Below are 16495 nucleotides of genomic sequence, written 5' to 3'. Positions count from 1 at the left end.
GATTCTGTGGAAGATCTGCAATCACCAATAGCAACACTAAAAGTCCTATTTAGGAGATACGAATAAAACCATAAGTTCGGACTCTATAATAATCTGACACAGTGACTGTTAACAGACAGAAGGATCGTGGAGTCTGATATAAGATTGCTGTGTGTGTGTTCTGACCAGGTGCTGGATTCTCTCTTCATCCACATGCTGTAGCTGGAGTCTCCACGTCTGAATGAACTGATACCGACCAGACCTGCACACACACACACACAGTCAATAAACAGTAATGTAAACAGTACATTACTCTCCTCAGGTTACTATCAGTGTCTCCTCACCCTCTCTGATCTTCTGTCTCAGATCTTTCGAGCTCTTCTGGATGTTTTCTCCCAGGACTTCCCAGTGCCTCGTCGTCTCCAGGTACAGATACATCTGGACCAGGGGGAGGAGTCCACCAAGCTCTGCCTCTGCTGACCCAGCCGGCAGGTTGACGAGCTGTTGCAGGCCTTTGGGGCTGAGCACCACTGACAAGACGTCACCAAGAACCTCACCTGGTACATAAAACACACATATCAAATATGTAATTACACTGACAAACCACAGGGGGAGATAGAGGCTTCCAGTTCTGGTCTTCTGTCTTGTAGTCTTGGCCTAGGGTTGTGCAGGGCTACCATGGCATCTGTAGATCCAGTTGTTCTTCATTACGACATTCAGGATTTTTAGATCTCGAATGAGTCTTAAGTCTTGTTCTCCTCGCCATTTTGTCGCAAATTGACACTCTTTAAATTGTAATAGCAATATTTATATTGTTGTTGATAGCTTCACTTAACTGTGCATCAGTTTGCTCCCGTTTAGCTAGCAACTAGTTATCATGTCCTTGTGTAAGGCTCCACAGCAGAGTGTATTAACCGGGTGCACAGACATCCCCGTGGGTTTAGATATTCTGATTATTATGGTAGCAGGTTTAAGTCATAGACCTGGATTGGGGGATCAAACTGAATGGATGTGGATGTTGAGCAGATCTTGCAGAAGTTGCATGAATATGATTTATGCGGTGACATAAACAAACAAAAGTGCTCTGATGCTGAAGATCTCGCTAACCTGAATCTTTTATTTATTTAAATCGCCGTATTGTTAATGATTGATAAAAATTAAATTCAGTTGCTGGGGTTGGGGGCATGAACGTTTTCGGCTTCTGAAGGGGGCGTGACAGAAAAAGTTTGAGAACCACTACTGTAGACTTACCTGTGAGCTTACCTGGGTTGGCGTCTTTGGGTGTGCGTGTTATATTGTATGTGTAGATGTGTTAGTGGGGTTCCTGAATATGTTTTTATTCTTTTGTTGATGTTTTGAGAGGTCGTGCACAATGTATTAATGGAGAGTGGGAAACTATGCCTCTGTTTTTAACGGGACTGATGTAAAAATAACTGACTTTAAGACGTAACTCTGAAATGTTTGGAGAGACCATCATGCATTACCTGTAATAACATTACACATGATCTGAAGCTGTCAATATCCTCAGTATCTGCCATTTTGGCTCCACAAGGTTCTGGCTCTAGCAGATTTTGGATATATACATAAAATACGTCTGTTGTCTTTGGCCATAAATCACAGAGACACGCCACCATGTAGCCCTGTTGCTTCAGCAATAAGTTCCTGGCTCTGAAATATCCAAATATCATAATTTGTCTGGGAGCTCAGCTTTTACACTGTCCGCATCACATGACCCCTCCTCAATTCTGGTTTTAATCACTAAACTAGAAAATGGAAGCATAAAATCCTATCCACGTGTTACTGCCGGTTATTCCTGTCGCTTAACTGTGGTAGCTCTGTAGCTTAGCACCACAACATGCCTTCCCACGTCTTACCATTGATAGTCAGCATTCTCTCTACGGCTGTGTTGGGAACGATGTTGGCCGGCAGTTTGTTCTTTATCTCCACTGTTCTCTTCTCTGAACCTACAACAGCATGAAAACACTTGACGTGACTTCAACAAACACAACAACAAACTCTGACCTACTGTCAGAGCAGAGCAGCCTCACACAGATCCTGGTAATGCAGATCAGACAGAGTAAATGTACCGTAGATTCCCTGTGGGTCGAGTTTCCCTCCAGAAAACACCTCCTTCTTCAGTCCTTCAGGCTGGAAACACAACCAACAGAAAAGGTAAATTTCCTGGTGTACATTTACAAAATATTTAAAGCAGTTCAACACCTGTTTCAGATTTTTTTAGACAAATTTGATGTTTGTGCCCTCTGAGTGATCCAAGTCGTCATGGCGACATCGGTCCTATCTCACAACCTCTCCCTGCAAAAACCGCATCCACCACTGCCTAAAACTCTTCATAAGTTGATTTACTTGTTTGATCTGTTGCCCTAATAAGCAACAGGTGTTACTTCACTAATGTTATGTATCTGCCGGTAATGTTACTGCTCCTTAGAAGGAAAGTGTCTAGTAACAGATTTATGGACTAAATTAATCAACAATCCCACTGAAAATTAAAAAAGAGCCAACTTCTGCAGGCAGCATGAAGTTAACAACATTATTAAGGGTTTTGCAGGTAATGGTTTTCCTTTTTAAAGTATTTTTTAAAGCATTTTCATGCCAGTATTAGAGATTTGAAAGTAGAGAGGTGAAAGGAAATGAGGGGAGAAAGATGCAACAAAGGTCCCCCACCAGACTCCAACCAAGTGCTTTAAGGTTTATAGTCAGTGCCCTGTTATATCTTATTCATGTATATATGAAATATAAAAATATATATATTAAGGTGCATTTTCATATAACCTAGATGTCTAAAAAACTTTCAGTTTTTTGACCAAATGTAGTGCAGTGGTGGAAAAGTCTAGATGTCTTTTGTTATCTGCAAATCACCAAATCAATGTTTATCGGGGGGGAATATTTCAGCAGGACATCTGCATCTACAGACTGTAGATATAAACACACACTGACCATAAATGGCTCAGTGTGTGTTTATATCTACAGTCCATACTTCATTCATTTATTCATCCATGTACAGACCACCACTCGTAGCTTCTTCTCCAGGATGTCTATGCGCCCTTGGCGTGTCTTCAGAGTAAAGGTCAGGGTGTGTTCTCCAGGCTCCAGGCCCAGCAGGGTGAAGGTCACTTTCCCCACCTCCCCTGCAGACAGGCGGTTAAAGGTGCAGGCGGTGGAGTGCAGACCCCCAGCAGCCGGCTGGGACTGCAGCAGGCAAAGTGCCGGGCCGACTGTCAGCGTCACACAGTACTGAAGAGGAAACAAGATGGAGGAAACGGAGGGAGAAACATAAGCACTGTCTTCACATTTATTATTCAAAGACTATGTCATCTACCAAAGATAAAACAGCCATTAATGTGTTAGCACGCCATAACTACAGCTCCCAGCAGGCCTTGACAGCGAGCCACTGGCAGAGAATCATGGGATATGTAGTAGACTGTGGTGCGTGGTTGATACCTTGATGCTGTCGGGCTGCTGGTTGTACACTGAGCCTTTGAGCTCCAGCTGTTCTCCTCTGACCACCTGATAAGGCAGCGGGACGTCCACACTGACTGGCAGACGGACCGACACCTGAACCGGCTCCGCAACACAAATACCTGGAGGAGAGACATAGTTCAAACACATGAGGTTTAATTCAAACTGTTCAGTTTAAAAAGGTCGGACAGCTCCAGTTCAATATTGACCTTCTGTGTTTCAGCATCAAGGAAGTGCTCCGTCTCCGTTATTTTGTCTTTTAACTTCCACTTTTGGGATTTGAGTTAATTCCCCTGTACGTTATTAAGCAGGTGTGGCTCCGCCTCTCTTCTCTTCATCCTCAATGATCATGTCATACAACCTTTTCAGCATTGAAAAGGAACAAGGAAAAGATGTTCGCTATCTCCTCGCTCTTTTTATTGAACCACAAATTCTATAAAACGGTAATTTTAGTGGTATCCGGTACTGAGAGCCTCCATACGGCATAAAATGTGTCTATACGCCGATGATATACTGTTATGATAAGCTATGTCTATGATAAGTTGGGTGGTCACCTTAAAAACCAGATACCAAAGACGAGGCGGCCGAGTGGTTAAGGTGATGGACTGCTAATCCATTGAGCTCTGCACTGCAGTTAAGTTTTCTTTAGTCTGCCATGTTTACATGTCAACAACATAACTGGCTCCACTATAACACGCCTACATATGTAACAAGATCTATTTCTGCACATGTACTGAGACAAAACCTGATGAAACCAATTAGTATAAATAATTTAGACACCTGTAGTTTATATCAAACAGTTCGGACACCTGCAGCTGAAAAGTAAGAAACTGATGAGGATTGCAGAGGCATACAGGTACTGAAATGAGGGGATGCAGGAAGGAAGGATGGATGGAAATGAACAAATGGGAGAATAGATGGATTAAATTAAGGAATTAAATAAGGGAGAATAGGAAGAGGGAGGCATGTTGAACATTAAAGAAGGATAAAGGATGTAAAGAAACTCACCGTTCTTGAACATGCCGATGGCCTTGATCTCCCAGGTGGTGAGAGAGTCTGGTAGAGGCCTAATGACTGTCGTCTGGCCTGGACTAAAGACACAAAATACAAAAACATTCAAGGGTGGAATTGAAATAAAGACATATATAAGATCCCTGCAGTGTTCTTTTTTTCCTCATTTAGTTTGATCATAACTAATAACCAATAAATTCAGCTTAATAATCTCTACACCAGGCTCATCAGAAATCATCAGTACTTCAAAGAACCGACCAACGCTTCACTGTTCCTGGGCTTTGGCTGACATTACTTTGTGGGAAAAAGTACTCAGATGTTTTACTGCAGTAAAAGTACTAATACCACAGTGCAGAAATACTCTACAAGTAAACGTCCTACATTCAAAATTGTACTTGTAAAAGTACAAAGATATTCACATCAAAATGTACTTAAAATACCAAAAGTAAAAGTACTCATTATGCAGAATAATATATATAATATTATTGGATCATAATTCTAGATGCATTAATGTAATCATCACTTTAATGTTGCAGCTGCTGAAGGTGCAACTCATTTTAATGACTTTATATTCTGCTGGGTAATCTGAATCTGCAAAGTAACTAAAGCTATCAAATGTAAACGTAATGCGAAATGTAGTGGAGTAGAAGTAGGAAAGATCCAAGTAAAGTACAAGTACTTAAATGCAGCACTTGAGTAAATGTACATAGTTACATTCCACCACTGATTTTATTTTTCATCTTTTTGTCCAAACAAACAAACAAACTTCTGGGTGTGTTTGATTTGTGTCACCTGACGGGCTGCACCTCCCACATCCAGCTCTCTGGAAAGTAGCTCCGCACCAGAGAAGGAGCCAGGTCGAAGTCCGCACCCAACTCTGTACACACACACCCACACACACACACACACACACACACACACAGAGACACACACAGACACACACACACACACACACACACACGATTGTCTTTTAACCATGATTTTAAATTTATTTTAAATGAATGATATGTGTCACAGTCTCTGATAAGTGTTGGTAGACTGTTCCACTGGTGACCAGCTCTCACTGAAATAGCTGGCTGTCCAAAGTCAAGTCAAGTTTATTTATATAACACATTTCATACGACAGGCATAGACTCAATGTGCTTCAAAATAAAAGCAAGCAAGAAAAATAGGCAAAAATCATGCATGACAAAAACATACAAGATAACAACATATAAGATAAGGAGGTATTACATATATGGAAACATGTAAGAGATAAAAACAAGATAAAATGGTATTACAATGAAAATGGAATAAGATAAGTAGGTGTTATCTTTCTTATTAAAAAAGGAATAATAATGATAAAAATACTGATACTATGATAAAAAATGTACCCGTTAACCACACACTTTAAACCTAACTAAAAGCTTATGAAAAAAGATATGTTTTTAGTCTGCTTTTAAAAGAAGACACGTGTTGTAGCAGACGTTAGTTCATGTGGTAGAGAAATCCAGAGAGTAGCACCATAATGAATGAAGGCAGCATAAGCTGATTTAGAACTGATTCTTAGTATAGTGAGGAGACCTTTACTTGATGATCTGACCGGTGTGTATTCAGTGAGCATGTCAGCGACGTTGGAAGGAGCTAAGCCATTCATAGCTTTAAAAACAATAAGAAGTATTTTAAAATCAATTCTTCAAATAGGAGTGATGTGTTCAAACCTTTTGGTTTTAGTTAAAACTCTGGCTGCAGCTTTCTGAATAAGCAGGAGTGTATTGAACACCTGCTTTGTCAGTCCAGCAAAAAGTACATTACAGTAATTGAGTCTACTGGAAATAAAAGCATGAACCAGCTTTTCAGAGTCTGACTGAGACAGGAAGCACCTAACTTTAGATATATTACTAAGATGATATATCTTGGAGATATTAGATATGTGCTCCTGAAATTAAGACCAGCATCTAAAATCGCACCCAAGTTTTTGGCATGCAAGAGGTTTAACTGACAGGGGAGATAACAAAGAATGAATCTGGTGCCTCAAAGCCTGGGGAGCTACTAAAGGAATCTCTGTTTTGTCCTCATTTAGCTGTAAAACGTTTTTGGCCATCCAATACTTGATATCAGCAATGCACTTGATGAGGTCACTTGGCTAGAAACAGATATGTATAACTGTGTGTCATCAGCATATGTGATATGAAATGTTGTATTGCTGATGATGGGCCCAAGTGGGAGCATAGACAAGTTACATATACAACAGCAGTGGACCAAGAATTGACCCTTGTGGGACTCCATATGTAAAGCAGACTTCATCTGATTCAAAGTTGCCAGTAGACACAGAGAAAGATCTTCCAGTGAGATAAGATGAAAGCCAGTTCAGAACTGTGCCTCTCAGGGCTAAACAGTGTTCAAAGCGCTGAGGAAGAATTAAATGGTCAACAGTACCGAAGGCTGCACTGAGGTCGAGAAGTATGAGAGACAGAGACTTTATGGTTGTCTGAGCTAATTTTAAGGTTACTGACAGTTTCTGTGCTGTGGTTAACTCTAAAACCAGAGCGGTAAAGATCAAACAAGTTGTTAAATGACATACAGTATGTAATGTATTTCCCAGGAATGGAAGGTTTGAGATTGGTCTATAGTTCTCATAAACAAATGGATCAAGATTACTCTTTTTCAACAGCGGTGTAACAATCGCATGTTTGAGATGATTGATGTGGGGAAGATTCTAGAGAGGAGGGAAGCATTAACAATATCAAGGACATCATCAACCAAACAGCTGAACACATCCTTACTTAGTAGGCAGTCCTCCTCATACAGTAGGTATTATACAGCTCCCTCTTGCCACAGACCTAGTGTGTATATTTTTCACCAAAAAAGTCAAATTTCACACTGAGCTGATAAAAAAATAAAATAAGTAGATGGAAAAGCAGCTCTCCCCCCGGACGTCGCTCCTGACGGGATTAAAATCACTGACCAGAGCAGGTGAGGTTAAAAAAAGAGAACTCGATAAATCAATAAACTCAATAAATCCAGTCCGAACAGGGCTTTAGACTCAAGTCTACATTACCATGTTTATATGGGTACAGCTGATCCATGCTAATGTTAGCATAGCACAATAGCAGCTAGCATAGCTAAATAATGCCACCACCACCTTCAGGTTTTTAACATCTCTGCAGTTTGGTGTCTAATGGCCACAAGAGGCAACTAATTTGATGGAAGTGTTGATGACTTCTCTTTATCTAGAAGTCCTGTGCTGTGACATCAGTCTGTCAGTGTGTGTTTGGGTGTGATGTGATGAGTCTAAACTGACCGTTGCGTCCCAGGATGATGTTCTGGTCCTGGTCTAAGTGCTGCTGGATGAACTCACAGCAGGCTCTGAAGACCTGTCTGCAGCGAGGATGCTTACGATAGGTCTGCTGGGCGAACTGAAGGCAGGTCACACTCTTTGGGATGTACTTCATCCCCTGTTCACAGCACGTCTTCAGCGGACCGTAACTCTCAGCTGGACAGAGAGAAAGACACACTGTTACCTACTGTTACTCCATATGTTCAATTATATTGCCCCACACTCTACACCAAAAAAGGATGTAACGTCACGGGTTCAATGTAGTCAGTACAAACATATTGAGCAGAGCGTTCCAAACTGTAAAGTGATGTCAGAACAATGCTGTCGTTTATAGTGTAACATTGCATGAAACAATGCTGTAGAATAATGACTGCTTAATAATGTATTGGCCCAAATATAAGACAATATTTTTGGGGGGAAATTATGTTTGAAAAAGTGGGGTCGTGTTATATTCGAGAACGTTTTCACAACAACAAATATTCATGTTTAATATTGACATACAGACAGTGGTGCATCATGGGTTGTTTGTTGGTTGGTTGTTTGTAGCCTTAATGTTGCTAGTCTAGTGAGTTTCTCCAAGTCTATTATAAAGAACAACACGTAAACAACGTTTAAAGAACAACACAAACACAACAACGTAAACAACAATCATCTATTGGACAATGGATTGAAGGGTAGGAGATGCCACAGCCAGTGACCAGGTGCCACAGCCAAATATTACACATATATATCTTAAAGTTAACTAAACTAGAGTTACCGCACCGCGGTTGTTTACCCCCGTCAACCAGTGAAGTTACAGTTTACAGCCACATCTGTCCAGACTCATATATGTAATACTTGAATAAAAGGAATAAAGTGTATTTTTTGGCTAAATGGAAGTTAGCACTATATTGGTGATACATATGTGTGATTCCAGTGAATGTACATTGTTGAACTGATTAATCATAGATATATTGGCTAAACATGTACTTGATTACAATGTAAAGATGGATTCTTATAGAGTATAGCTACACAAAATGTGCTGCTCTTGTTTTCTCCTGGCATTTTTAGATGCAAAGCCTCTTTGAGCTCTAGGTGAAACTTACTCACTCACTCACAGGGTCATGATTAGCTAGACGTGCTCCGATTCGTTGTTTGCAGTCACGTGATTCCAATGACGCTCGAAATCGCAAGACTAATTCGCAAATGCGTATCAGTCTGAAACCCCTCAGTTCATTTTCGATTTCCAAGGGGCGTTATCGGGCGCAGATGGAAAGACCTACAACCAATCACAGCAACAAAACATGCTGAGCGACACGTGCAAGTTGGGGTGGTGCTTGGTTCGTTTTCAAGCAGGAAAAAAATGGCGGCCTGGTCACAAATTTTCTCAGATCACAGCTAAACAGTACACTAAATTGTGTTTCTGAAAACATTTGAGAAATAGGCAACGCAGTAACAGAACCTGGTTCCCATGATTACAAGTACCTGGGAGTACACATAGACAATAAACTGGACTGGGCTAAGAACACTCAAGCTGTTTACAGGAAGGGCCAGAGCCGCCTCTGTTTTCTGAGGAGGCTGAGCTCCTTCAGCATCTGCCGGACAATGCTGAAGATGTTTTATGAGTCTGGTGGTTATGAGTGGTGGCCAGTGCTGTCCTGTATGCTGTTGCATGCTGGGGCAGCAGACTGAGGGCAGCAGACTGAGGGTAGCGGACGCCAACAGACTCAACAAACTGATCCGTAAGGCCGGTGAGGGGTGGAGCTGGACTCTCTGGCGGTGGTGTCAGAGAGGAGGATGCTGGCCAAACTACACACCATCTTGGACAGCGTCGCGACGTGCTGGTCAAACAAAGGAGCACCTTCAGCGGAAGACTCATCCCCCCACAATGCACCACAGAGCGCCACAGGAAGTCATTCCTGCCTGTGGCCATCAGACTCTCTAACTCCTCCCTTTAAGTGTCAGTCTGTATGACCCTAAGTCATTAAACTGGACATTGATCATTACATCTCTGCCATACTTGACATAATTGTGTAATATTCTGTGTTAATACTCCTGTGCAATATACTCTTTTCAGTTTAAAATTCGCTATTTATTGATATTGATATTACTCATACTTCTATTGCTGTGCAATATCCTCGTCTCATTATAATCTTAATAAGCTACACTTAACTTGGCAGTTCATGCACTATTACCTTATACCGTATTATTATCATCAATCGATACTTCACACTTATTTTATTTTATTATTTTATTTTATACTTATACCCACTTGGTACTTAATTTATTTTCTCACCTGTATTATAGTGTATTATATTTTTTGCTTAGTGCTTCTATTCCTGTGTGCACTGACGTGACAGTGAGCTGCTAGCTAGCTGATAGAGTTTCCCCTCGGGGATCAATAAAGTATTTCTGATTCTGATTCATATTTGATCAGCACCGCCCAGTCTGACAGTTTGATCTGAGGTTCGGGAGCCTGGTGCCTTTCGCTGTATCAACCAATCAGAGCAGCTAAACGTGTGACATGTGACTTCATATCTGGACTGGTAACGCTCCTCTGTCAGTCATTGTATCAGACCCGCCCCATATTAGATACACGGCTTTGATTGGCCCGACCAGATCCAGGACGTTCCCAGGCACAGTGAAATTGACCTTTGCGGTAAAAAATGTCATCACTTCATGGTTGTTTCGGATTAAACATTTGTGTTGTTATAATTACTGCATCAATTCTTGAGTTATGGCCAATAACGTGTTTTGTGAGGTCACAGTAACCTTGACCTCTGACCACCAAATTCTAACTCTAGTTAATTCTAGTTCATCCTTGAGTCCAAGTGGACGCAAATTTGAAGAAATTCCTTCCAGGCGATCCTGAGATGTCGCGTTCACGAGAACGGGTCAGACGGACAACCTGAAAACAAAACGGAGGCAGAAAACTGCTGCATCCATCTAGTATAATCACTTATAAAAACATGTCCATTATCCAATGGATTTGAAATCCTGTTCAACCAATTATCCAATGACAGATGTACACCTGTTCTAGCTTGACCTTATGCGTATTTGTCTTTGTCCATTTTGACTCTGATGACACAATAGCGTTGAAATGTTTGTCTGTTAATTAAGTTGAAGTTAAGTCTGAAGTTAATGTTTCACTTTTACGAGAGAAAATGCGTCCAGATGAGGCATCTGTTAGTGTCTCTGGACTAGTCTCGTAGAATCTTGTGTCTCCAAAAAGTCTTTTTTTAAAAATGGGTGTCTGAAGAGTTGACTTATGATCAGGTTCTTATATTGGAGCCAATACGGTTCTTCAAAACAACAAACTGCTTCTGTGGCCAAGCGTGCAAATTCACCAGTTAAACATTCACAAAGATGAACCTGTGAGTCTGCTGGAACTGGCCACAACTGGAAACCGAAACAGGAAATGTATTCTTGAATTTGGCTTCATGAACCTAAACTCCAGAGAAATGACTGACAGGTGGAGTCTCACCTTTCTTTATCTTCTCCTCTTCAGTCAGAGCTCGCTTTGGACGCACCGCTGCTGTGCACGCCTCAACTGCACACAGACATATTAATTCAGCCACTTCCAAAACAGCTCATTTAATCATTAAAACCACCCAGTTTGTGCCATTGATTGATTGATTAACTGACGTACTGCTGGTTGATGCTTGGGCGTTGGCGTTGGTGATGAAGGTAAGGCCGGCCAATTGGAAGACGTCTGCGCTGTCTCTGCCGCCGCCTCCACCGCAGCCCTGGTCGCTTTGTTCAATGTGACGCATAACCTGCAGGCCACCGTACATCCTGTTACTGAGCAGCTTAATGTTGTTTCACAGCACTTTAAATACAATTCACTAAAGTTGTTTGTATTTTAGAAAGAACATAAAGATAAACAAATGTCCTCTGAGGTAAAATGGGACGTTTTCTGCATTACCATGGTAACAGGGTCCCTGTAGTTGGGTCGTAGTGTGAACAGGGCGGAGTCCACAGCAGACAGAGCCACCAGACCTTCCTGATTGGCCCGGATGTCCAGCCGGAGGTTTTCCTTCGGTTTGTACACTTCGGTTCTATAATATGACAAATCAGTCTGACACACACACACACACACACACATTCAATACAAAACATACTTTTACATAGCGTACATGTAGAAATGTACTCTAAGAATAACATGATTTATCTCTATAAGTTTTCTTTTGAGTCTTTTTATGTCTTTGAATGAAAGAATGTAAAGACTGTTACTGTGGGAATATTATTAAAACCCGATATGGCCTGATCACGTACAGTACATCCATCTCGTGTTGTTGTGTTGATATCAACGGGAGAAACGGGACTCTTGTTGACCCCCGTTAACTGCAATATATCTCCCAGCCACCAGTGGCAGCACTGAACACACTGCTGCTGAGCAGAACTTCAGTCATGGGCAGGAAGATGTACTACACCATGTTTGTTTCTCTTGACTTTAATGGACCTTTCTCGCTCGGTCAGACAAAACTATGTGTTTTTGTTACTTTACACCTGCCTGATGTCGTTTCTTTCCACCATAGAAGTTGCTAAAAAGATCAACGCCCAACCGGTGAGTTCATATTTTCAACATTCTTCCTGTAACAAATCTTATTAGCCACTCAGTGACTGAAATTCAAGTTCTGGGCGATAGCGATGCTGGACCATGATGCATTGCAGGAAGAGACCCTGCTGTCTGTTAGTGTGCTGATGTCTACAGAATAAAACACAGACAGTAGTATCTTGTTGCACCTGGAGTCCGCTGACACACTTGTCTCTGACGTCCAGCCAGACGGAGTCGGCCACCAGCTCGGACGTCCCCTCCCCGTACAGGATGTAGTAGACCAGCAGTCGGATGGACGGGACCATGGAGGTCGTCACCTGGAAGCTCACAGTCTGTTTGTGATCGGTGGTGGAGACAAACTTCTGACTGTCGTAATGCACCACCTTCCCTTTAGAAAGCACCTGAGGGAACACACAGGAGTGATGTCATCAGTAACTACGGAAACAGGACAAACACTGACGACATCATCATCTCTGTCTTCTCACCAGGTAGCTGAGGGCTCTGACGGGCACGTAGGAGGGCGTGGCCGAGTACACCTTGATGTTGGAGAATTGCCCCACCTCCAGGCCGTGGCCGGGCAGCGGGGGGTCGATGTAAAGGTAACGCTGGTTTGGGGAGTGATAGGCCACCGCCTCCAGACTCAGACTGGCCTGACTGAGTGCTGGGAGGGCGGGGTCCGCCGTCTCAAACTGTGTCAACAACAGGAAGATGACAAGTAAACAAATACAACAAGTTTTTAAAAAAGCAACGTTAACAACATGTAAACAATTAAAGAACAACACCGAAACCACAAATCAAACAACATGTAAACAACAATAACACCAAGAAGCATGACGAGAATGAGAATGTTGACTACAAAAACAAGATGGGAGCAGAAATACCAATACGACACCAGATCTTCCTCCTCCTCCTCCTCACCTTTAGTACTGCTTTGATTCCCTCACTCGGTGTGTTGCAGATGAAGACAGCAAGGCCGTCTGATTGGCTGTAAATGCTGTCAGGACAGGGGATGTCCTCGGTCTCCTTCCCCTGTCTGATCAGTTGTCGCTCCACCAGACGAACCTGAATCCGGTTCACCGGTTTGTCCAGGTGATCCTTCACCAGCACCTGCAGAGAAATCAAGAAATGATCGAAAGTTCATTCTTGACCCTGAAAACAGCAGTTCCTCACCCCTAGGTGCACGTGCTGTCCTGGAGGTTTTGATTGTATCACACAATCTTCCTCGTCCATGCTGGGTTAACAGCTGAGACTGAGTTATCAACTGATGTAATAGTACTGCTACTGATTATGGAAACCATTGCTTGGTAGGAAAAGAGTATTCATTTCTATTATTCCTAACTTTTTTTTTGTTTCAGGGCTTCTGGTGTAGCCAGCGGATATCCGGGTAATGGATAACGGATATGCATGACTTCCTCTTCCGTGTGCCAGTCACCGTTTACAGTTTACAGTCCGATTTGCAACTTGTGACGCGAGAGTTGAGTTGGAGTTGAGAGACGACATCTACAACCGGGTTGTTTCACAAGTATGAATGCAGATCAATAAATAAAAAACTAATGAAAAGCTAAATCGTCTTCAGACGATAGCCTATGGGTTCCAAGATTGCATTTCGGCCTCTTTTGTTCTCCACATGGCTGTTTACCTGCATGCAACCAAAGCCCGCTCAAACGTGATCGGTCAATGCTACTCGGACTACAAACGGAAACCAGAACGCTTTGATAACAAAATCTTGTCTCTTGCCTACAGATTCTACATTCATATGCAGATATCTGTTTAACTGCATTTAGTTTAAAGCCAACAGCTAGTTAGCAGCTGTCTTTACATCTGGATTTGCTGAAGAATGCGTTTTTTTACACCTGCTGTAAAGTGTAACGGTCCTGACACACACCTGGATGTTATAAGGAAGTCCAGGTTTGATGAAGGGGGGTGTGGACACCAGACTCAGGCTGTACGGTGATTTGACGAACTTCACTGCAGCAAACTCCGCCTCCTGAGTGATACCACCTGAGAGACAGAGAGAGGAGGGGTTATTTTTATTCAAATTAAAGATAAGATCTTTAAAAGGCGCCAAAGGCCTTGGGGAATAAAACAATGATTCCAGCCTCTCATCCTCAGTAGTTTATCATGTGGGCTCCCCTCCAGGCTGCGACCAGGGTCAACCCTACTCAGCTTTGTTACAAGTTTTGTTCATTAGCTTGTGAACTACCGATCCCATGGGATGGGAAACAGGGGTTGGAGGTAGGCAAGGGATTGAGGTGTGGTTAGGGTAAGGGTGGTTGATATAGGGCAAAGAGGAGCAGGAGGGGGAGCCCACAGTGTACCTGTGTCCTCCTGCAGCAGTACAGTGATGTACAGGTACTTCCCCACCAGACTGTTGAGGTCTTTTGGTCCGTTGTGTTTGGACAGGACCTTCTCCATGTTAACAGTCACATCCACTTCACCTGACGAGGACAACTGAAGGACACAGAAAATGTCACAGAGCTGAAGGTAAAACTACATGTATACATGCTGTTGATGGAATAAGTTAGTGCCACTGTCAAACTTTTGTTGTGTCTGAGCTGATCTGGCAGAGTAACATCAACAAGAAATAATCCAGGGCTGCTTATGAAACCATCTCTTTGTTAATACTGACTGAAATCTGTCCGTAGCATCAAATAAAACAAGTGTCAAATATTGAGAGTTAGAGTTGAACGCCTCATCGGATATTTCCTGAAATAAGTCAGGAAACTTTTTTTAACTTTAGACTATATTACGTAGGCAAAGTTCCTTAACACCGGTGTACTGAGACGTGATTTGACACATCGTGATAAAACTGGTGCCTGTGCCTTCCCTGATAATGTCGTGTTAATGTATCATTATAAGTAGAATTAGTATTATTAACCTTACTGAACATTACATTTAGATTCATGGATCAATGTTTATCAATGTCAGCAAAAAGACCTTTAGCATTATTACTCTGAGCTCTCTGTAACAAGGAAAACTAGATCAACTAGAACTCAACTCCTCTTTTCTGTCCTCTGGATTGCGACAGCTGGACAGTCAGACTCAGAGCAGAGGTGGAAAGTAACTAAGTACATTTACTTAAGTACTGTACTTCAGTAGGATTTTAAATGCAGGACTTGTACTTGTAACAGAGTATTTTTACATTGTTGTATCTGTACTTAAGTAAAGGATCTGAATACTTCCTCTACCAGTGGTAAGGAGATTACAAATTTTAGAGAAAAAGGTTAAAACATGTTTATTTCCCCAAACTAAGTAACTAAAGTATTGTTTTGAAATGGTACTGAAGCGTAGGTATTGTTAGAATCTTCATTTGCGTCTAAAAGCTACAAACCGCACATTTGAAGACAGCGAGGTGGAGATTCTCAGTAGAGAGAAGAGTTGGTTTGAAAGAGGAGTCAAAGAAGCCATTTTTGTGAAAAAAGAAAACCCCTCTTTGAACAGAAATGGTGGTCTGAGATTCAACCTGCCAACCGTTTACCACAGTGTATTAACACCGTGGTCAAGCCAATCACATGCTAATCAGGTACTTAACAGTGATGAGGGAGGTGCAGCCAGAAAACAATAGGCCTGATTACTGATTACTGGGCCATCATGGAAACTATTAGGTCAGTTTCAGGTGAAACTAGCTAATCAACAGATACTCAGGTAGACTGAAACCTTTTCTACCGTAGGTATTGTACTGAAACGAAACCCCGCCAGAGAAATATTTCCCAGCTGCCGTTCAGTGCAGCTGTGCGAGTTGTTGTCTGATCGGTATATTAACAGTGTTTCTCGCTGTATATCAGAGTTCATGTGTCTTACTCTCTCTCTGGAAACAGAGCTGGGGATGAGAACCGGAGGATTCTTCCCGCTAACGTAGCCGTAGCGCAGAAACACCTCACCATCAGCCACCGGAGCACCGTGGAGATACCTGAGAAAAACACACATGTGGTCTGATTCGCAGCTCAATAATCCCTGAACTAGTTTGTGTTCTGGAAATCTGAACATGACGTCGGCATGCTTATTCACCTGGCGGAGACCTTGATGTTGAAACGCTTGAAGCGTCCGTAGCTAATGTAGTTTCCTTCTGGTTCCACGAGGATGGAGAAACTGGGAAGAACTGACACAAAACAGTTAATAATTTACATTTGACACTTTATTTACATTAACATGATGCCACCATGACACCAACA

At 42.1% G+C, this 16495-nt stretch overlaps 1 protein-coding gene across 1 annotated transcript in view; it reads right to left on the bottom strand.

The window, feature by feature from the left end:
* c5 (complement component 5) overlaps window positions 1–16495 on the bottom strand; it is a 37430-nt gene that overhangs the window by 14889 nt on the left and 6046 nt on the right. Inside the window, exons 7-25 of the mRNA XM_044197442.1 lie at window positions 16332–16422; window positions 16125–16233; window positions 14642–14774; window positions 14209–14324; window positions 13242–13430; window positions 12809–13012; window positions 12512–12724; window positions 11691–11843; window positions 11415–11541; window positions 11250–11315; window positions 7751–7942; window positions 5260–5344; window positions 4465–4547; window positions 3439–3578; window positions 3004–3231; window positions 2067–2127; window positions 1854–1943; window positions 324–536; window positions 166–241 (exon numbers count right to left, since the gene is read on the bottom strand). Coding sequence (XP_044053377.1) covers window positions 166–241; window positions 324–536; window positions 1854–1943; window positions 2067–2127; window positions 3004–3231; window positions 3439–3578; window positions 4465–4547; window positions 5260–5344; window positions 7751–7942; window positions 11250–11315; window positions 11415–11541; window positions 11691–11843; window positions 12512–12724; window positions 12809–13012; window positions 13242–13430; window positions 14209–14324; window positions 14642–14774; window positions 16125–16233; window positions 16332–16422 — 2569 coding nt within the window. The remainder of the gene's footprint in view (window positions 1–165; window positions 242–323; window positions 537–1853; window positions 1944–2066; window positions 2128–3003; window positions 3232–3438; window positions 3579–4464; window positions 4548–5259; window positions 5345–7750; window positions 7943–11249; window positions 11316–11414; window positions 11542–11690; window positions 11844–12511; window positions 12725–12808; window positions 13013–13241; window positions 13431–14208; window positions 14325–14641; window positions 14775–16124; window positions 16234–16331; window positions 16423–16495) is intronic.

The sequence above is a fragment of the Siniperca chuatsi genome, linkage group LG5, assembly GCF_020085105.1.
Source record: "Siniperca chuatsi isolate FFG_IHB_CAS linkage group LG5, ASM2008510v1, whole genome shotgun sequence".
Taxonomy (NCBI): Eukaryota; Metazoa; Chordata; class Actinopteri; order Centrarchiformes; family Sinipercidae; genus Siniperca; species Siniperca chuatsi.
The sequence above is the reverse complement of the archived record's forward strand: the minus strand, read 5'-3'. Positions and strand labels throughout refer to the sequence as shown.